This window comes from Sarcophilus harrisii, chromosome 2 (assembly GCF_902635505.1).
Source record: "Sarcophilus harrisii chromosome 2, mSarHar1.11, whole genome shotgun sequence".
In the NCBI taxonomy this organism is placed as follows: Eukaryota; Metazoa; Chordata; class Mammalia; order Dasyuromorphia; family Dasyuridae; genus Sarcophilus; species Sarcophilus harrisii.
The window spans coordinates 412,897,774-412,920,841 of record NC_045427.1 but is presented as its reverse complement, the minus strand read 5'-3'; the positions used below and the strand labels follow the sequence as shown (position 1 = coordinate 412,920,841).

At 38.1% G+C, this 23,068-nt stretch overlaps 1 protein-coding gene across 3 annotated transcripts in view; it reads left to right on the top strand.

The window, feature by feature from the left end:
* Positions 1-21,477, top strand: part of AFAP1L1 (actin filament associated protein 1 like 1) — a 60,100-nt gene extending 38,623 nt beyond the window's left edge. For 2 of the 3 annotated variants that reach the window (XM_031953686.1, XM_031953684.1), the window contains exons 9-18: positions 487-579; positions 2,858-2,948; positions 4,111-4,263; positions 5,239-5,450; positions 7,181-7,326; positions 7,727-7,799; positions 8,141-8,252; positions 9,357-9,521; positions 16,325-16,503; positions 17,567-17,982. In XM_031953686.1, the coding sequence (XP_031809546.1) occupies positions 487-579; positions 2,858-2,948; positions 4,111-4,263; positions 5,239-5,450; positions 7,181-7,326; positions 7,727-7,799; positions 8,141-8,252; positions 9,357-9,521; positions 16,325-16,503; positions 17,567-17,743 (1,401 nt within the window). In that variant the 3' untranslated portion in view covers positions 17,744-17,982. Of the gene's footprint in view, positions 1-486; positions 580-2,857; positions 2,949-4,110; positions 4,264-5,238; positions 5,451-7,180; positions 7,327-7,726; positions 7,800-8,140; positions 8,253-9,356; positions 9,522-16,324; positions 16,504-17,566; positions 17,983-21,265 lie in introns of those variants that run through there. The other variant, XM_023506399.2, reaches the window with a different exon arrangement.
* Positions 21,478-23,068: the final 1,591 nt, after the last annotated feature.

Below are 23,068 nucleotides of genomic sequence, written 5' to 3'. Positions count from 1 at the left end.
CTGTGATCCTATAGAAGTCTAAAATGGATGTAGCTGGATAAGACTCAGCTTCCTCCTTGGTAAAATCAAGAGATTGTACTAGATGAGTTCTTAAGTCTTTCTCAGTCCTGTATTTGCATGAAACTAGCTAAACTAGTCTCCTACTAAAAAAGGAGGCAAGTGAGACCTGCTTTCTAGTTCCTAAATTATCATTAAAACTGGCTGTGAGACCTTGAGCCAATCACTTCTCTGAGCTTCAGTTTCATCTTTTATAAGAATGAGATGATGATTCCTGCCCTTGGTATTATGAAAATCAAATACATCAATATGTGTAAAAGCTCTTTTAAACTGAATATGTACAAATCATCTTTCCCAAGGCCACTTGCAAAGAACACCATTATCACTCAATTCTTCCAGTTGGGTCATCTTTCTCTCCACCCCTTCCCCCTACATTTCATTTTTAGAAAAGATAAGAATGTTTCATGCTTATTCTGATTCTTTCCACAGGTTATAAAAGAGGTGAGCAAGTCTTGTGGAGGAGCAGATGGAACAGAGGAACCCAAGTCTCCCGTTTTCCAGCACAAACTAGACCTAGACAAGGTAATGTCTCTTTTTTGGTATCCTCTAGGCCTCCTTGGAAGCTCATTGCTCAAAACAAGAGTAACTTCATAAATCAATTCATCTGTCAAATATTTACAAACTGCTCAAAATGTGATTTGTAAATCACTTTACTCTGAAGGAGATGCAAAGATATAAGATCATCATAAGAAATTAGCTTTCAATTTAGTTTTATTCAGATGAAGATATCGAAGGCAATAAAGGCTAAATAATTGAATCCAGGACCCTTCCATCAAAATTTAGTGCTCATTTCATTAGTCCATGCTGCCTTTTTTTCTTTTTCCTTTTAAATTTAATTTTTATTTTGATTAATTTTATTTGATGCCATGTATGTATGTGTATATAATTATGCTTCTCACTTTGGGAGACTTTATAGTGTCCCATGCTAGTCTCATGGAAGCACAGAAACTTCAGAAGTGAGAGGGACCTCAGAATTCATTTAGTACAACCTTTTGATTTTACCAAGAAGGAAACTGCGTCCCAAGAAAAAGAACTCTTATATAGCTACATTCATTCTAGGATTTTTATAGGATCATAGGTTGCTGGAACCAACCTTACAAATAATCCATGGTAGTTTGGCTTAGTTTCTTCTGGAGTTCATAGATTAACAGTAGTGAAAAAGATATGAATACAAATGCCTCTCAAATATAAGGCATAATGGTGTAAGGAGTATAAAGATATAGCTAATAATAATAATTCAGTAAAGGAAAAAAATATTCTTATGGAGAGATAAGAGATTTCACAGTGATGCTACATTTAGGCTTTAATGAATAAAATGGTTTTTTTTTTCAGTTAACATTCATTTTCTCTCTCTTCCATCCATTCTACCCCAGGAGAGAGAAAAAACCTGTAATAAATATATAGTCAAAGAAAGCACATTCTTTCATTGACTATTTTCAAAAATGTGTGTCTCCTGCTTATTTTAGTTCCTCCCCTCTCTGTCAGAAGGTGGGTGGCATTTTTACTCATTAGTCTTCTCCTTGCACTTATCAGAGTTCATAAGACTTGTTGAATTGAATTTGCTCCTGTGGAAATGAGGAGGTGGAGAGAGGGAAATAACACAATTAGGAACTGAAAGGACATGTAAAAGCTGGAAAGACATGCTAGAATTAAGAGATGAAATATAATAAAGATAAAATATAAAGGTCTACATTTGAACTCAAAAATAAATCAATTACACTTCTATTGCATGAGGCCGGTATTACTAGCTACTAGTTCTGGTGAAAATGACTTGAGGATTTACAGAAACAGATTTTACAGAGTTGGAAGGAACATCAGAGGCCATTTTGTCCAATATGCATCTAAATACAAATCCCTTTTACAACACCCTTAATATTAGTCATCCAGCCCCTTCTTAAAGACCTCCAGTGACGCAGAATCTACTACCTCTGAAGGAAGGAAATAAATTATTTATTAAGTACTTCCCAGGTGTCGACCACTGTGCTGTAGTTTTATTATTATTATTATTATTATTTTATTTTTATTATTTATTTTTATTTATTATTATTTTAATATTACCTTATTTGATCCTTTTAACAATTTTGCAAGGTAGATGTTATCCATTTCACAGTTAAGAAAACTGATTGCCTAGGGTCACACAATTAGTATCTGAGAACTTATTTGAATGCAGGACTCTAGACCCAGTGCTCTACCCTAGTGCTTATTATCTAGCTATCTCAAGACAGCCTATTCTTTTTCTCTTTTCTTGAACCACTATTAGCAAGGTTTTTTGTGTTTGATAAAGTCTACATTTTTCATTACAATTTAATTCTTCCCTCTGGGGCCAAGCAAAAAAGTATGATCCTCCTTTCTATATAAATCTTTATGAACTGCTTTGGAGAGTATGTGGATGTACATGTATACCTCCCTCCCTCTTCTCTCTCTCCTCACCCCCTTCCCCACAGTGGCTAACTCTTTGGTGATAGCACTGAGCTATTCTGCAAGGAAAAATAATTTTCCTTCTTTCTGAGCTTCAATTTCTTCCTCCTTAAAATGAGAATAGTTTTCCTATCTACTTCATAGGATTATTATGAGAAAAATGCTTTGTGGAGCTTTCAAACACTATAAAAATGCAAATTTTATATTAGATTGGTCCTCAGATAATAAAGACCAGGGTCCATCAATGGATCCATACTTAAAGCTTTTCCACCTTGATAGATCTTTGGAAGAGCAGTGTGAGCAAGTGAATATCATTGGGAAAGGAGGCATAATTGAGGAGAGAGTGGCTCACATATGTCTTGACTGTTTTCTCTTCCTACAGAGATTATCCCCAGACAAGCAGACGTCAGACTCAGACAGCATCAGCACAGAAGGCTGTTCAACCAATAGTCGCCGTGAACCAGGAGACCCTGGTAAGAGCATTCCTCCTCTAACCAGCGGGTTCAATCCCCAGACGCATCTTAAAGCAGCCCAGGGGGAGGGTATACGTGAATGTGTCTTTGTATATGAGTGTGTGTGTGTGTGTGTGTAGAAAGAAGTAATAGCTTTGAATATGTGTGCATATGTATATGGCTCTGTGTGTGTAAGTGTTTGTGTGTGTTTGGAGCTTGTCTATTCACTGGAAAGTTTTAAGTGACCATGCAGTTTGTATGCAAGTGTAATGTTGAGAGAGCAGGGTACCATATCTTTCAGATGTACCCTGGATCAGCCCTTCTCTTTAGTCCCCTTGAAGCTAAGTGAGGGCTGTGTGACTCAGGAATACAGTCCCAGGAGACAGTTTTCAGGCTCTTCCCATCAAATATCTGTGACATCGTTGCACAAGCAGTGGCTGAGGCACCTTAGACAATCCACTTAGCCTTGGTTTTCTTTATAAAATGGGGGTGAGGGAAGCCTTTCTTACCTCCCTCAGTCTCCTGTTGATTACTTAAGTAGTCTTGTGAAACTCAGGGCTCTTATTAAACATGGCATTCTTGTTATTTGCTTTAGTTATCTCATCTGTAAAATGAAGACAATAATAGCACTTAATTTCCAGGATTGTGAGGGTCAAATAGGGTAAAAATTGTAACATGCTTAACACAATGCTTATCACATAGTAGAAAGCACTATATAAATATCAGCTATTTTTGTTGCTATGACTATATATGGCAGTTAACAGAATGGGGATAGAATGCCAGACTACAAAAAATCCTGAATATGAATTCTACCTCAAATACTAGCTCAACTTCTCACAGCCTCAGCTTTCTTAGCTGTAAAATGGGAATAATAATGAAACCTATCTCATGGGGTTGTTTTAAGTATTGTTAACATATTTAAAGCTTATGTAAAGCAGTTGAAAAACGTTACTCTGTAAATGTTGTTCTTGTTTTTAGATAAGAAAATTGAAGCAATAGAGTTTGTGACTTGCCTAAGAATACTATCCAAGCTTGTGAATTTTTATACCTGGAAAGGATCTCAGAGACCCTCTGTTCCAAATCTATTTGCAATTCCAAGGATCAGGAAGGATAATGAGCAGGATAAGGATGAATTTTGGAAACAAGTTTCTTCACCCTATTCCTCTTTCTGTTTCTGTGATAGGAAGAGGCAAGAAGAGCAGCCTGGCAGAACTGAAGGGCTCTGTCAGCCGCGCCGCTGGACGGAAGATTAACCGCATCATTAGCTTCTCCAAGAAGAAGTCAGTAACTGAAGATGCACAGATGTCCCCAGCGGAGGAAGGGGTCCCAAACTTTGGTTGGTATAGGAGTTTATAAGGACCTTCAATTGCCTTGCTTCCTACACAATGCATGACACCTCAGTTCAATTTAGGAAATATTTATTTTCTATGCATTTCTATGCAAGGCAATAGGAGTGATGCAAAGGCAACAAAAAGAAGCAAGAATCAGTTTGCAGAGATTCTTCAATGTTAGGGGAAAAAATTTGAATTCTAGAAAGTTTCTGAACAGAAGAATGATATGGTCAGACCTGTATCTTATGAAAATTATTTTAGTAACTCTGAAGGATGGATTGGAAAAGGGAGATAATAGAAAAAGACTAAAGTTATTAATCCAGTCAAGAGTGAAGACCAACCATGATCTATGCTACTTAGCCTATAGACTTCTCAACAGGAAACACCAGAAGACTTGAACTAAGAGGCCTCTAGATCCCTTCCAATTCTAGATTTGATGACATTACATTCTATGATCCCTTCCAGGTCGAATATTCTGTCTTCAAAATAAGAAGAGCTTGTGCTCATTTTCCTAGTACTTACTTCACTCAGTAGCTGGTCATTTCCACCCTTCTCTGAATTCTTCATATGTAACATTGTTTACCACATAGATCTGATAATCCATTACATTAATGCATCATGGCTTTTTCAGTTATTCTTCAATCAATGTGTATTTACTTTAGTTCCAGTTCTTTGCCATCCTTATTATTCTCAATTTTAAAAAATCATCTGCAGGTGGGTATGATGCCCCAGCCTTACTACCCCTCACACCCAGGTTCTTCCTCATTTCTTTCACCAGTGATTCAGGTTCTAGTGGTGCTGGTGTCTGGTCATGGTAGTAGAGGGGGTCATGGATCAATAGACCTGTGTTATCACAGAGACAGCTCCTACTTGTTTCCAGGCAGATGGGATGCTTTGAGGGCTTTCCTAGACTGAAATGTCCTATGTCTAAAATGTAAATCATCAAGACATCACAAGTTTCTTTTTTCCCATACTTGCAGGTTACTTGAACGTCTTGGGAAATCAGTGCTGGAAGGAACGCTGGTGTCGTCTCAAAGGCAACATATTATATTTCCACAAGGACCGCACAGACCTCCGGACCCATGTAAATGCCATCACTCTTCAGGGCTGTGAGGTTGTGCCAGGCTTTGGCCCCAAACATCCATTTGCTTTCAGGATTCTCCGTGGACGGCAGGAGGTCTCTATCTTGGAGGTAATTTCTGAAATATTCTATGTGGTTTGGAGATTTGGAAAGAGCCATGTTTTTTTAGATTTTTCCTAAAAGAAGACATATAAATATGAGCTATTATATATTACCTAGCACACCATCTATTAGTAAATCCCTCCCTTTCTTTCTGCCTCTATTTCTCTATAATTTGAGGATGGTTTCTCTTCTTTCATAATAATGAAATGGTACCCCCAGGTACATGTAGAATTCTTGACTTGACTATTTGTGTTAAGAAGAACCAATTGGAAATATAAAACCTAGAATGTCAGAGCAAGAAGGGACTTTTAATAATGATTTTAGACTTCAGAATTTAGAATATCAATGCAGAGCATGCTAAAGTTAGGGATCATAGAAGCTGGAAAGGCCCTTGGATGTAGAATGCCAAGCTACCTAAAATTCACTTTATCACATGATTGAGCCTGTAAGGTTTTTAAGTGATCTGGAGCCTAGAAAAGTGAAGGAAACAAACATTTATGAAATTCTTACGATATAATAGGTATTATACACATTATCTCGTTTGATCCTCATAACAATCCCATGAAGTAGGTGCTATTATTATCCTCATTTTATAATTGAGGAAACTGAGGTAGGCAGAGATTAAATGACTTATTTAGGGTCACACAGTAAGGTCACATTTGAACTCAGGTCTTTCTGACTTCACACCCAACATTCTGTCCACTGTACCACCTAACTACCTATCGGGTCTAGACTTTTTGGAGGTAACTTGATTTCCCTGAAAGGTATAATGGATTCGGAATCGGCCTTGAAGTCATGATAATTTAGGTTCAAAGCCTACCGTACAAACTAACTAGCTATGTGACCATAGGCAGACACTTACTCTATACAAACTATACATATACAAAATATATATGTATATATAATCTATACAAATCTATACAAAATCCAATTTTTTTCATCTTTAAGATGGAGGCAGTAATAACACCTACCTAATAGAATTGTCTGGATCAAGTAAGATTTATGTCAGTCAGTTATTAAGTGCATGAAGTACACAGAATATTATGATAGGCATTAAAGGAAATAGAATAAGATTCTCGCCACTCTGAATGAACTTATGCTCTATTAAAGAAATATGACACAATATAATACATAGTATTACATTGCTAAGTAGAGAGAATTATAAAACAATGATAGATAAGGTCATTATCAATTTGAGGGAATAGAAAACGTTTCTTCTAGGAAGGAGCTTTTGACTTGTGCTTTAAAAAGAAAGTCAAAGTTCACCAGATATAAAAGGAAGAGAAGGTATTACTCATACAGAGAGCAATCTGAACAAAGATGCAGAAGTTTAAGTGTGTGTTTGTGTGAGTGTTCAGAAATCAGATAGTTATCCATTATGGCTGAAGAATAGAGTATGTAGAAAGGAAAAAAAAAAAGGATATAAAGCTAGAAGGAGAGGGTGGCTCCAAGTTGTAGAGGACTTTGTATGTTAGGCAAAGGAATCTGAACATTACTCAGGAAAGGGGGGGAGGAGGTAAGAGCTGATTTTCAGGTGTAGTATTCTTAGTATTTTAGTAGTGTCAAAGATGGAAGGTAGAGGAGAAAATAGGATAGAGGTTAGAAGGTCTATAAAAGTTATTTGGAGGAAAGAAAAAGAAAATGAAAAGGACGGGATTACTTTAGAATCTGGACCTCGAACATTTCCTGAGCTCTTCTAGATATTCATGATGGCCTGTTTTAATTGTGTCTCCTACTAGGCAAGCTGTTCTGAAGATATGGGCCGCTGGTTGGGGCTGCTGCTGGCTGAAACAGGTTCCAGAGTACCTCCTGAGGCCCTGCACTATGACTATGTAGATGTGGAGACCATAGCCAGCATTGTTAGTGCTGGGCGACACTCCTTTTTGTAAGAGCCTTACATCTAGTGGTCAGAGCCAGTATGTCCCCAAGTAGGAAGTTATCAGATCACACTCCTCCAGCCAAGTTATCAAGGGAAATGAACTGGTCATATTGGGGGAAAGGGAGGAGAAGGGAGAGGCTTAGTAAAGAACAGGATAAGCTATAAAGAACTCTGTGGATAGAGGTGAAAAAATGTAAGAGAGGAAAAAGGACAAATGAATAGATAACAAGATGGTTGTACAGATAGCCAGATGGCTGACAGATACATATACAACTAGATGGGTGGACTGATAGATTAATAATAGATGTTTGAGGAAAAAGTACGAGTATTATTCATAGTTTTGAAGACTAAGAAGCTTAAAATTAGAAATTTGCTTCTCTCCTTCCCTTTGTTTTCTGCTATCCAGATTTGCAAGTTCCTGTCAAGGCCAATGGCCTGAGCCTAGGGTCTATGATGAGGTCCCCTATGAGAAGATGCAGGTATGAGCATGTGAATCCTGCCCAGTAGACTGGTCCCTGGCTCTGCTTCTTTAACTTGCTTTAACTTTTTTTCTCCCTTTCTCCATAACCATAGTAGTGTCCTAATATTATTTTTCTTCCCTTCTCTGCACTAACTCCTGGCTTTGCTTTCAGGGATCACAATGCTTCCCAATGTCTGCCTAAGTCTACCAAGTTTGCTTCCCACACTTAATGCATCTGAGCCTACAGCAGTGAAGTTTTATTCAACCTTTGTCAAGAAGCACGGCCGTCATACATTGACCTGGTGGAGCTAAAATGGAGTCTTCTTGGTTGCTAAATAATATTTTTGCTCCTCTCTTTAGGATGAAGAACCTAAGCGTCCATCCGGGGCCCAGGTGAAGCGACATGCTTCTTCTTGCAGTGAGAAGTCAATCCGTATAGACCCACAAGTCAAAATCAAGCGCCATGCTTCCAGTAAGTTTTGTCTAGAGACTTCTTCCCCAATTAAGGTGGAAGATGGGGAAGATTTCTAAGGGCCCTTTAAGCTCTGAAGTCTTATGCTCTAATGCTATGTCATCTAATAGACCTTATTAGGAGTAATATTTTATATTTGTCTAATAATTTAGATTCTAACATTTTATGTTCCTAGACTTCTTCTGACCCTAATAGTCTATATTTTTGTTTAATATTTAATATTCTTTGTTCTAAAAGTAGGCATTGATTTAAGAGTACCCTGGAAGGGAGAAACAAAAGGGGTAAGAAGCCCATGTGGCTAAAACATCTCTTAGCTCTAGTATTACGGGGGCCCAATGCCTTTTCCATTGAGGTGAGGTGTCTTCATGTTGCTTCCACTTAGGGACAATATTTCTACTACAGGGTACACTAGGCTGAGATCTCTTCAATCAATTCTCAGAGGCCAGACTCTTCCCATGGTTGGCTCTCTGAAACCAGAGGTTCTTTCTCCCTTGACTCTCTGTGTGGAGCAAACTGCCATAGCCAATAAGGGAAGAAAAGATGGATCCTCACACCTTGTTCTCTTCTTGCAAAGGTTCAGAAGTCACAATCCAGAGTTGCTCCCGGCCTCACATGCACTTAGCTGACAAATTTAGCTCTTAAAGGTTCATTAGGATGGTGGAAGATTACCACAAGTCAGTGACCACATTAACTGCCCTTCTAATTCTATCAAGTAGAATTCTTTCACATTTTGTAATGGCCTAATAGGATATAGATGCATCATTTCACTCTGTTAATCTATTAATTGCTCATTTCCTCTGTTAGCTATTCCTTAATTTATGAGTATATATCAACTAAGGAGAAAGGAACTCCTATTGTGTATGTCCCAAAAATTTTAGTGCAATTTCAAACTCGTAAAACAGCACTACAATATACACTGTATGTCATACATGTACATATGTATATGTACAATCACCTACATATGTATATATTTATGCTTGGATGGGATTGTGTAACTCTCTGGAGGTAGAAGTTGTACCTCCCATCCAGCATTATGTCTCTGTAACAATGCTGTTGGGGAAGTCACATATCTGAGTGCCTTTTTCCTCTGCTCCATCTTTATAGGTGCCAATCAATATAAGTATGGGAAGAACCGGGCAGAGGAAGATGCCCGCAGGTACCTGGTAGAAAAGGAGAAGCTGGAGACTGAGAAGAGTTTGATCAGGAATGAGCTAATGACCCTACGCAAAGAGAAGAGGGAATTAAAAGAGGCCCTGAAGAACAGTGAAGGTACTGGTGTTCCTTATCCTGGTCAGGAGAATCCTTCAGAATAACATGATCGCTAGGAAAATCTGGGTAAGACCCAGAAAGTTCGTTGGAATCAAGAGCAGCTGAGGGGGGTGGAAAGATGGGGACAACACAGAGAGGGACCAAGTTTTCCTTTCTATGGCTTTTTAGACTAAAATGTATATTCTTTTGGCTATGATGTCACCCAATAATCCAATAATTAATTTTTATTTTCTTTAATAAATTGCAAAAATATTTTTTGTAAACTTGTCTCAAAAACTATTAGCTTTTTTCCATAGAGCTTTATAATTTAAAATCCAATGAAATGGCTTGCTCAAATATTATTGTCTTTATTAATAATAATGACAGTAATTATCTAGAGAGATGATGTGGTATAGTGAATAGTGATCAGTATTGGATCTAGGAAGACCTTGTTTCAAGTCCTGATTCTGAACCACTGTAGCAATAAGACTCTCTAGGGCAGTTCTATAAATTACAAACAGTTGGGCTGGTTGGCATTGGTGGAGAGCGTTCTTATACTAATAAGCATTCTTATACTAATATACTAATAAGATCACAGGACCAGCAAAAAAAATTATATGAGGCACTTATTTGAGAGGCACTTATTAAATACTTGCTATATTCTAGGTGCTTTGTTAAGATAAAGAAGCAAAAGTTCTGGCCTCTTAGAACATTAATTAAATTAATTTATTAAAATTATGTAAATAATTTATCAATTATTCAAATTAAATTTTAATTTTCAAATGATATGGCTTCTCTCCTTCGCACTTCTCCCCATCCTTCCTCCTCACTGAGAAAGCAAAAATGTGAAATGTCCTGTTATAAACATGTATTGTCAAGCAAAACATATAAGGAGTTTATATGTTATAGGGGGAAATGCAGGGTAATTTATGAGAGAAGCCCTAGTAGCAGTAGGAAGGTCAGGAAAAGCCTTGTGTAGGAGGAAAAGGGATTGAATAGAAAAGGAAAGAAATTGTGTTGGATAGTTAATTCTGGAATTCATCTGCATAGATATGATAATTAAACTCATGGGAGTTGATCAGATCAGTGAGTATAGAAGGAGAAGAGGGCCTAGAACAGAGCCTTGGGGAGCAACCCAAAATTAGTTGGTAATCATCCATTAGATGATATGGAAGATAAGCCAGGAAAGGGTATAGAAAAAGAGTGTTAAAGTAGGCAGGAGGAGCATCAGGAGAAAGTAATTTAAAAACTCAGAGAGGAAATAGTGTCTAGGAGACTGAGTGGTCCTCAGTGTCAAATTCAGCAGATAATGATGAGAAGGATGAGAAGTAAGAAAAGAAGAGAGGATTGCCATAATTTAGCAAGTAAGGGATCATTGATAATGATGGATAAAGTATCTTCAAGTTTAGTAAAAATGGAGGTATTTTTAGCTTTTCCAGGAATTTAGCTGAAAAATGGAGGAAAGATAAAAGATAATAGGGTCTAATGAAGATTATGCTTATACATAACAGAATGGGGGAAAAGTGAGAAAAAGATAAGCATATAGATGAAAAAGGGAGGCAGTCAGCTATAGAAAATTAAAGGCAATGGGCTCAAAGTTTTAAGTCTGCCTTGATGAGAAGTGCCATTTCTTTATAAGAAATGATTTAAAGGTAAAGAAAATGAGTAATAATGTTAGATTTTGAGATGTAACATAGGGAAGAATAGGGAGCTCAGGATGAAATGTCTCTGGAATATGAGTCCATCTCTTTTTGAGGCTCTAGGGAGAGGGAGTGGTATGGGATGGTTTAGGAGAGAAGAGAAAGGTTTAGAATAACTGATATGAGAAGTGAGATAATCAGCTGGGGAAGAGTACCAGGAATTGCTTTACTGAACTGAAGGACCAATTGAAATTAGATGGCATAAATTTGTAATGGATTCATTGGCATGGATTTGTGGATTCCTCTCACATTGTTGAGCAAAATGGGAGAAGTGGATTACATGAAAAGCATAAACGACTATAATATTGAACAAGTGAATTGCCTGATTAAGACTGGAAAGGTAAGAGAGTGAAATTAAGCCAGAGCCTTGGGGAGATAGCTGGGGAGAATATCTGAGAAGTCAAAGAACATGGATATACCACTTTCAGGTTTCTATAGTGCTTTATGGACATTATATCATGTCATCTTAACAACAATCCTATGACGTTGTTACTGTTTCTAGATTTTCCAGATGAGAAGACTGAGGCTTAGAGAAAATAAGGGCTTGTTCAAGGTCCCATTAAGTGGTAGGGGCCAGAGTTTACTGATTCAAAGTTCATAGCTTAGGAATAAATGTAAGTATTTCTACTCTCACCTTGTCCAGAAAATCTCTCCTTGTGTCAAAGGTTTGCCTGGGCTCTCTAAAAAATCATTCAGTGTTTGAGTCAATCCAGATAAAAGTGACTTCTCTTGCCCTACTGGAAACCACCAGAGATTTAGCTCTTATACCTCTTCCACTGCCCCTACCTCCTAGCCTCTAAATCCCATGCTACCGCCCCATAATCCTATTTGGGGCCTAGTAGCCAAAACTCAAATTGGATCTCTAGTCTTGGTGCCATTGAGATGCCGTGGCTTTCTCACTTTTATGAATTGCTTTAATCTTACATTTTGAAACAGTATCTCTCCACTGCTGGTTCTTCCTATCTGTGTTTTGCATGTATGGGATAGAAAAGAAGTCCTTTTTTCCAATTGGTTTTAGCTTTAAAATTATAAATAGAGTTTAGAGGTACCTTAAGTAAATTGAGGCCTTCAGCTATTAAATGACATGCTCAAGACCACATTCATGAGGGATTCAAAAGCAGTCCCTCTGACTTAAAATGTATTGCTCTCTCTATTTCTTCAAATCTAAGGGATTAGACTAGATTAGATGTAGCTGTGGAAACTAGAAGCAGAGCCAGTGGGTAATGATTGTAAGGAGGCAGATTCTAGATATCACATTTAGGAGGACATTGATAAGCTGAAGGGAATTACCAGGAAGGTAAGGAACCTATGAAGCTGAAAAAACTTCTTCTAGCATCTGGAAAAGGTTTAGATTTGTTTCAAAACAGGGATCAAGCCAGATTTGAACTTAAGAACATGAGTTTTCCTGATTCTAGACCTGTGGTCTTACTTATTGTTAAAATTGGCAGTGACTATCTCTCTTCCTGAGGAATACTGACCACCTGGCTGTCTAGCACATCAGCCCTCCTACACTTTACACACCATATTTTCCCTATAAGCAATCTCAGCTTTGTCTCTTTTCCTCCCACTTCTATATGTCCTAGATAGGATTTGCTGTTCTTGGCTCTCTATCTTGGATAAAAGGTGTGTCTCTTTCTTCTTGCCAAATGGCGAATTTCATTTCACTCTTCTGGGTTGGGTCCCAGATCTTATAGAATCTCAGAATGAAAAATGGACTCCTGAAATTCATCCTTCACACAGTTGACTTTCCTACAGCATACATCTGATCATGTCACCCCTTACTGAATAAAGTCCCAGTGGCTCACTCTTACCTTCAGGATCAAATAGATATAAACTCTTTTTCCCCCCTACATTGAAGATCCTTCACAACCTGACTCCCTTTTCCAGAATATTCACACTGCTCCTCTTCTTACTTACCTCAGTCTAGGAAGATTAACATTCTTGATATCCTTACTGTATAATACGAGGTATACTAATTCTCTTTTTTTCTTCCTGGCAATTGGAGTTAAGTAACTTTCCCAGGATTACACAGTGTTAAGTGTCTGAAGCTGACTTCTGGGCTAATGTTCTATCCACTGTGCCATCTACTTGCCTCTACACCCTTTCTTTTCATAACTCTTTTCCTGATGCCCCCACCTGCAAGTGTAGTCTCTCCCACTAGACGGTAAGCTCCTTGAAGGTAGGGACTATTTTCTCTTTTGTTTTTATATTCCTAGTGCCTACCAGAATGTCTGGGATATTCTTGGTGCTTCAGAACTGTTTATTGATTGATTGATTGAATACCCCTGGAGCTCTATCATAACGTATAGGCAACTACTTTACAAGTGGCAATCCAGGCACCCCTTGAAGTCATCTAGTGATAAGGAAATATAATTCAGTGGAAAGAGTTCTGGATTTAGAGTCACAGGACAAGGTTTTGAATCCTATAGCACTGCCTTCTTGTAATCTGAGTGTTTCTGTACCTTATTTTCTTATTGTATAAGATGAAGGAGTTGGGACTAGATAAGCCTGACTTTTTAATTCTATATGATTCTATGACGGGAAACTGATTACCTCCTGACAAGCTGTCACATACTCAGACAGCTTCCATAACACTTCACACCCTTCTCCCCCATCCCCAACCTGACAGTCTGTCATGAAGGCCAAATAGCCCCAGCTCTTTGGTAAAGTTTACCAATATCTTCATATTGATAAAGGACAAGGTCACCCAATGCATTCTGGGTGATCCATCACTAGTCATCTTGACTTTTGGTCTTGCTACTGAACTTTGAGTCTAGAAGAGAGAATGAGACTGATTACTTTGAAACTACTTAAATGAAGACATCCTCCTTGTGGGGGGGGGTATCATTGGTCCTCCTTGAAAAAAGGATGAACAACATCAACCTCAAAGTGTGGCTTTATGAATTTACACAAGACTTCTTAGAGTGTCAGACCAGTTGGGAGAACAGGGTGACTTTCATCCTCTATTTTGAACATTATACTTTTAAGTAACTTCAAGCAGATTCCAGTCTTATGGTGCCATGAGCTGGTGCCATCTAGTGGTTAAAGTGAAAATTTCGTTTCTTTCCTTAACTATATCAGGCAGGGAGGGCATTGACACATAAGAGTATAATGCTCCAACTTTTCTTTATTAAGAAACTGGAAGAGCCAGTGGGAAAACACTAAAATTACAGTCCCAAGACATGGGATCAGACTGCTACATGCTACCTGTGGTTTACCTTTTTGATCTTGGATGTTTCTTATGCAAAATGGGTTGAACTAGGTGGCTCTGAAATAGGTGAGATCTGAAATAATTGAACAGCTAAAAGCTTCAAGGTTGAGAAAGGAAGGGAAATAGCCAATTGCGGCCCACAGAAGGGTTATTGATGCTGGACTTGTGGATGACCGTGGGGAGTCAAACATTTAGGCAGAAATGAAACAACTAGTCTAGAAAAAGTTAAATGCAATTTCATAACCATAATGTACTAGACCAGGGGTCCTCCTTTTAACTTTTTAAATAGGGGACCAGTTCACTGTCCCTCAGACTGTTGGAGGGCCGGACTATAGTAAAAACAAAAACTTTGTTTTGTGGGCCTTTAAATAAAGAAACTTCATAGCCCTGGATGAGGGGGATAATTGTCCTCAGCTGCTGCATCTGGCCTGCGACCTTGTTTGAGGACCCCTGTACTAGACACTGTGCTAGATAATGGGGATACAAAATGGAAATGCCCTGGGGGAATTTACTGATAGAAGCATAAGGTATATGATAAATTAGTTAGAATATGATTAAGTACATAGAAGAGGTAAAATAGAATGTTCAGGAATCAGATGTGATTCTTCTAGAATTCCTGAGGGACTATTGTCACAAATGCACAGAGGCAAAAACGGGTAAGACCAAGTCTAGCTTGGGCAGAAAGTAGTCTATGAGGTAAGAAAAAGTAGATTGGAACTACATCTTAGAAACCAGGATAAGGAGTTTGTATGTCCCTATAGATAAGAAGCCAGTGAATGTTTTTGAGCTGAGTGATGTATCAGAATTTCAAATTATAAATATTAAGATGTCAGTATATGCAGGATGGATTAGATAAAAGGGAAAACTGCTGAAGTGAGGCTGCCAAAGGGGCCACAGCAGAGTCAAATCTAGCTGTCCCCATAATCCAAATGAGTTGTACCACAACAAGATCTGATCTTCTACCTCTTAAAATAAAGATAATGATATAAATAGATCAATACATACAAACTCATACATTCATATACAGAAGAGAGAAAAAGGAAAGGCAGAAGAAAGAAAGGGTGGGGACAAAGCCAATCACCTCAATTAAACATTTATTAAACCTATACTATATGAAAAGCATTATGCTAGATATTAAGGGGTCTTTGCTATCAAAAGTCATTGAGATAGAGCTCAAGGAATTTTAGAATTTATGTTGTCCAAATCCCTCATTTTACAGATGAGAAACTTAAGGTAGAGAGGTTTTTATAAGTGACTTCCTTAAAGTCACTTTTAAATCTTCTCTTCCCTAGACTCGACCACTCTTGGTGTGCTATGGTTTTGAATCCTTTTTCCCATTATTTTCCTTTAGAGAGAGCACAATGTAATTGTAAGAGCTGGATTCTAATCTTGCTGTTTGTGTGACTTTTTAACCTTTAACCTTTTTGACCTGGTTTCTTTAGCTGTAAAATGAGGCTAATCATGCCTGTAGCACATACTTCACAGGGTTGTTGTTAAAATAATACTTTCCCTCTGCATGTTCACATTTATATACTTTGTATATATATATGTTTTTATCTGTGTATAGCCAACAAATGAAGTATAAGGGCACATTCTATCTGGTATCTCATTAGGATTATTGGGACAGTTGGGCTTGATTCTGGAATGGCCACTGGATAACCCAACACTAACCAGTCTCCCCATTTCAGTCTTTCTTCTATCTAATCTACGCATACTGCCATATCTTCTGAATTTACAAGAAGATAATTTTACTAAAATATTTTCCATCAATTCCTATACTTCATCAGTTATTACTCATCAATGTTTTTCTTAAATTGTGACACTTAGAACTAGGCACAATATTATTATTGAGGTCTCGCTTGACTCCGTCACTCCTGACAGCATCCTCAAAACTTTGTGCTGCTTGAAAACAGGAACAAGGTTAAAGGATCTAGAAGAAAAGCTAGTGATGCTAGAAGCCCAGTGCCGGGAGAAGGAAGAGAGAAGGATTGATCTTGAGCTGAAGCTTGTGGCCGTGAAGGAGAGCCTGAAGCAATCCCTGGCGGGAGGCCCAGCCCTTGGGCTTGCTGTGGCCAGCCAATGCAAGAATGGAGTAAGTACACATTTTTCCTTCCTGTATCCTCCTCCACACATATGTTATGGATAGCTATTCAGTCTGGGATCTCTGTTTGGGGTGTTGGAAATGGAAAAGAGCAACCTTGACTGCTTCTTTCAAACTTTCCCAGCTTCTGGATTCAGCTGACTTCAATTTAGCAAGCCCCTCTGGTAGAAATCCAGAATAGCAAGATAAAACAAGATATACTTTCTATCCTCAAGGAGTTTACTGTCTTGTAGAGGCAATGAGACATTACAATTCAGATGTGTATAGCATCTTGTGAATTACAATGCTTTTATTTGCAATGTCCCTATAAGGTGGATAGTTTAAGCATTATGATCCTCAGGTTACTGATGAGGATAATCATAGAGCTCTACAATCTTATGTTATTTCAGTCTCTAAGGGGTCTTTTAGAGCACATAGTCCAATCTTTTCATTCAGTAGGTAAGGAAACAGGCCCAATACATGAAATTAGTTTTGGAGTATAAATTTGAACCTTGGACTTTTGACTTGTAGTCCAATGCTGTTTCCACTACATCACACTATTTGTCTATTCCAAGAAGCATTAAAAGGAGGCCTGGAATTCAGTTTCTTGATTTGAAGTTCATATTCTTTCTACTGTTCCTTGCTGTAAATTGCCAAATTGACATCCACAAAGTATCTAGGAGAGGTTAAATGAAAAGAGAAAAAAGATATAAGGAGGAATCACTTTTAGTGAAAGGAATCTGCGAAGACTTCATGGAGGAAATGACACCTAAGCTGAGCCTTAAATAAGGTTCTTCAACTCTCTGGGTCTCAGTTTTCAGGGAAACTAAGCAAGTTGGACCTAGGATTTTTCAAGGTGCTTTCCCTTGGTCCTATGAAAAAGGAATTTTATCAGGTTAAGGTGTATGATGGGCATGGGGGAAGGGGTTGTAGCCAGGGAGAACCGACAAGTTGCACAGTCATTAGAGATCTGCAGTAATCCAGCTCACATAGGCTAATCTTGTCCTTGCGGTTCTCTTAATATGAAGCAGGCAGTTTTCTCCAGAATTCTCAACTTCTCTGTTGCTCTCCCTAGGAAACGGCAAATAAGCCTCCCAGCCAAGAATCTTCTCCTCCTGTCAACTGTACATCAGAATTGAGGAAGAGAAGCCCATCTATCAATGTTTCCAGCAAAGGGAAAGTGCTCCAGAAGGCCAAAGTATGGGCATATCACTTTACACAGAATTCACAACAATTAGAAAGGCAGCTATAAGAGAAGAAACTGACCTATTAATCCTGGATCTGCCACCAACTTGATATGGATAGTCTGGGTTTGAGTCTCTTCCTCCACATATTAGCTAAATGCCCTTGCAGATCTTGATTCATTAGAAACTTTCACTTCAGATTCATTCATGTTTAATAATGGCATTCTAAAAATTCAGAACACACTTTTAAATAAAATCTGCATTATTAACATTTTCACCTTCACTTTCTTAAATCTAATCAGTCAACAAAACAATAAATCAAGCCCAATGTTGTAGCATTTGCTGAATGCCAATATATAAATGCTCACACTGAAAATGTAAAAATCAGCTTTAATATGAAATGGTTAGTTTTAATTTTAGTCAGTCACTCACTATTTCACTTCATCCACAGTGAATACTATGTGTTTTAGCAATACTATGTGTTGCTGAGGATACAAAGGACAAAAAATGATCCTGTCTTTTTTTTTTTTTTTTTTTTTTTTTTTTTTTGTGTGTGTGTGTGTGTGTGTGTGTGTGTGTGTGTGTGTGTCATTGTTTTAGGAAACGGCTAATCACCTGATTAGGCAGTTACATGGTATAATGGATTAAGTGAGTGTCAGATGTGGAATCGGGAAGGCCTGGGTTCCAAGATTACTTTAGTCATTTCATAGCTGTGTGATACTGAGCAAGTCACTTAATCTCTATTTGCCTCAACTTCCTTATCTTTTATGGATAAGGAATTTTATATGGAGATAATTGTATCTTCCAGGGTTGTTGTGAGGATCAAATAAAGTAATATATGAAAGTGTTCTGCAAACCTCAAAGTATATTATAAATAAATGCTCACTATTATTATTACTTGGTGTCAAAGAAGCTCTATTATTTTTGTGAAACTGGGTAAGTCCTTAATCTTTAAGTCTCAGTTTCTTTATCTTTAAAATGAAGGGTTGGGATGATAGTATCTAATATTCATATAACACTATTCACATACTATTTTCAGGTCTGCAAAAACACTTTACCAATAAGTCTAATACCCAAAGGAATACCAGAAGGAATTTATCCTTCCAAACAACCTTGCAGTGTTAGTGTTTTGCAAATGAAAAAATGGAAGCGGATAGTTTAAGTGATTTTCCTAGGAGTCACATGGCTAGTCAGTGTCCAAAGTCAGAGTTGAACTGAGTTCTTATCTTCAGGTCTAGCACTTTATCCACTGTACAATGTAGCTGTCTGACCAGATGATGTATTTCTAGTTCTAAATTACGTGATTCTAAATTATCAGAGTTTTGGGGTACTGTCGAGCTGTTCTTAATGTTCCAAAAATGATTTCATTTGAAATCCCTCATACCATGAGATCACAGCTCCCTGTAATATGACCTTGGAGTATTGCTGTGGCTAACATTTGCAGCCTGCATCCAACCTAATCATGAGTTTCTTTGCATTCATTAGTACATAAATATAATTCTTTTCTAGGTTCCTACTTTAAACTTTTTCAGTTTGTCAAGATCTGCTCAAATTTGTGCTTCCTAGCTTTTGAGAATCCAAGGTCACCTCTGCACCATAAAGAAGCATTAGAGCAGGACCTAGTAACTTCTAATGTATCTTTTAAGCCAACTTCCATATTCATTCACTTCCATATTCATCCCCACTGTTGTTTTCCTGGACCAGGGTCTTATTACAACTCACAGGACTATCATAAGAACTTCCTAACTGATTTTTCTGACATAGAAGGGATGTTTTTTCAAGTATGGTCTGAACTAGATGCCTGTTAAAGTTGTTTCTAAAATTCTGTGATTTTGTAGGACTAATATTTTTTGACAAAAAAAATCGCTTACCTCAGGAAGATCACTTATTCTCTTTCTTTTGGTCTTTTCAAATCTGATGCAGTAAGGAGTCTTAAGCATTATTCTCATCTGGAGAAAACTAAGGCTTAGGAACATGGTAGAGATCATACTTTAAGTAGCATAGTTAGGACCTGAATCCAGGCTTTCCACTTCTAATTCCATGCTCTTTCTGTCACACCATGCTGAGCACTTGCCAAGAAACTAGGTTCCAGTCCCAGTTCTGGTATGCAGTGGCTGTATAGCCTGAGTAACTATCTCTTCTTTTGCTAATATTCCTTCTCTGTAAAGAACTGGAACTCTGGAGAAGTATACTTGAAACAAGGTGTGAGATAATGATGAGATAATGATTCTCTAATTCATATATATACTTAATACTTAGTATGGTGATGAAATGCTTCTCTAAGTTCACACATAATCAGTATGCTATAATGATATAATTACAATAAGATATATAAGGGCTAAGAAGGACTGGAAGATAGACATTCTATCTTTGACTAGCCTCTTGGTGGCTGTCCTGCCTTCATCACTTCTCTACTAAGACCAAGGACTTGGGTCTGAAGGTCTCCAGAAAACTAGCCCAAACATTATACATATATGTATGTATATTGTTCTACCCATATGGGTGTATCAGTTTTCCATTGAATGGGAACAGATCTGAATACAGATAGGCCTTCAACAGCAGACCTGCCTAAAAAGCCGAAGTACTCATTTGTAATCCTAACTGTTGTAAAATGTCTCTTCCCCATAGATTGATGGGGGATTTTTTTCAACTTCAAAAGGAGTAAAAACTCCTGTTTCACCTTCAAATATCCATCTCAGAGGGGTAACACTAACTTCAGCTGCTATTGATCCTCCTATGCCAGACACATAGGTGTTTGCTGTAATCTTTGGCCAATGACTGGGCCAGTTGGCACCTCTAATGACTGTACAATCTGTACCTGTGTCTACTAACCCTTTCAATAGTATGCCATTTATATAGATAGTGAGCATAGGATGGTCAGCTGTAACTGCTGCAGTCCAGAATATTCCTGGATTCTGTTGTTGGGACTTAATATCTGGACAAATATCAACAAATTGCCTATGTATGTGATGCTACTACTTCTCCTGGGTGATAAGCCACACATTGTCTACCTATATTAGTGACTGGGATATTAGCTACAGTAAAACATGAATATATTATACATGAATATATTGTTAGGTTCAAGTTAGATAATGGCTGTAAAAGCATTTCATAAACCCTCAATTGCTTTACAAATATGAACTAGTATTTTTGTTATAAATGGCTCTTGGTCCCATACCTTGGGGCCTTAATGGTGATTCCATCATAGAATGATAAAAAGCTATTCAAATAATAAATGCTTAGGGAGAACAAAGACCATTTGCCAGGGACTGAAGTCCCAGTTTCTGAAATTATATGGTTATTTCCCTGCTTTCTGGACCTTGGCTTCCTCTGCTGTAAAATGAGGGGGTTAGATTGAGATTCTCTTAAGATGCCTGTAATGGGACTCTTAGGCTGCCCATCCCCAAAGCTACCCATGACATGTTTGTATATCTCACCTAGACACAAGTGAGATCTTTCTGTCCCCTGACCTCTGCGCAGAAGTGACCACTCATCCAAGTGGAATAGCTAATAAAGGAAATGGCAAATGCATGGTCTTCATTCTTCTCAAGTACCGTTCAGTTAAATTTATTTGTCTTTCTGCTTTGCAGGAATGGGAAATGAAGAAAACCTAAGAGGAACTTGAGAAATATATCCTCTGGGAGTAGCAGCTTCTTCACTCCAACTTTTCAGCCCCATTTTTCTGAAAGCCTAAGAAAGTACCACTGTTTGGGAACACATGAAGATCATCTTCATTTTCTTTGTTGGAGGCAGGGAGAGGGGAGGGAAGGGAGGGAAAAAGAGGCATCTTGTTATAGGGGACTCAAGGAGGGAGGGATTGGATGAATATGCAAATGTTGGAATGAAAAAGACACTGGGATTTGAGGGGTGGGAATGGGAATGAAGATTGGAGGGAAAGGACAGTTAAGTAACAATACCTGAACAACATAGATTGGCCATTGCATTTGAAGAAGCAAGAAACTGATGAATCGCCTTCATCTGATCCTCAGAATCCCATTTTAATATCTGAAATAAGAAAACACTGAACTATATGGAATGCTGTAATAAGGATAAGCTCCTCTTATGACACTGTAAAGGGCTCCTGGGACCCTGGTAGCTACTGGAAGCGGGCTGAGACATGGCTTGAACAACCTCTATTTTAATGTTCATCAGTGGCTATGACCCTGCAAAACTTTGTAACCTAAATCTCACCTGACTGACAATTGTGGTCCTCACCAGGCCTGGGCTTGAAGTCTTTCCATCATGCTAGGACCTTCCTAGAGCCTCTGATGTGCTGGTATAGCCTTGAAGGTCCCAGGGTCACCTCCACACCATGAGGAGATACCAGGAGATGACTAAAATAATGACTTATTTAAACTTGGACTAAAGCTTTGCAGAATGTGAATCCTGTGACCTTTCATCTTTTCCCTTTTTGAGGGGTGCCTTTCTGGGAAACGGAACAACTAACCAACGAGAGTGTCTGCTATACATGTTGTTATCAACCAAATCTGATTGATATGAAAGCAAAGATCTGAAGAAGTGGTGAAAATTTATGCAAGTGGATGTTTTGTGGCACATATGCTTAGACTAACCCTAAGGAGAGTGATAGACAGATACAAGGTTACCATACTAATAGCACATTTACAGGCAGACACCTGCTCATAGTCGGGCATTGTGGTTTCAGAAAGAACGCAGGATTTGGGGTCAGAGGACCCCAACCTGCTTCAGACACTTAGAAAGTGTGTGTTCTGAGGCAGTCGCTTAATGTGACTGAGCCTCAATTTCCTCATCTTCAAAGTGGGGACAATAATAGCATCTACCTCACAAAGCTTTTATGAAAATCAAATGAAACATGTATAAAGTGTTTTGGAAATGCTAAAGTGCTATAGAAATAAGTTGCAACTTATTTTTTTTTCAGCCCTGCAACTTATAACCTGTATGACTGGTTAGCTACTCAAAAAGGGAAGTCCCTTAACACACAAAATCCTGTGAATTTATATACTCCATAGGAAGATATGAGCCAATGATGCAGATGTTTTAATGTAGCAAATGTACAGATGTTCTTTCCTGGGACTCTATCCTAATACCCATCAGTCTTCTCTCCTCACATGTGATGCATCTGCCAGTTAATCTCAGAATAGAATTCTGCTTGAAAAGAGTTGAGAAATCTAGGTTCTCTTTTCATCCTGATGTGCAGCTCACTAGGGAAAAGGACTCTTCCTCTTTCCCTTTCCCATCTTCCTGTAAAATAGTTCATTATCAAAGACCAACGGAAGCCCTGCTGAATTAGTGTAAGCACAGTAAGGAAATGAGGACCTTAGATATTGAGTGCTTATGCATACTGTGCCACAAATTACTGTTTAAAAACTGTATGCACTTTAAAAGTTTGTGTTGTTTTCCTCCAATAAAGACAA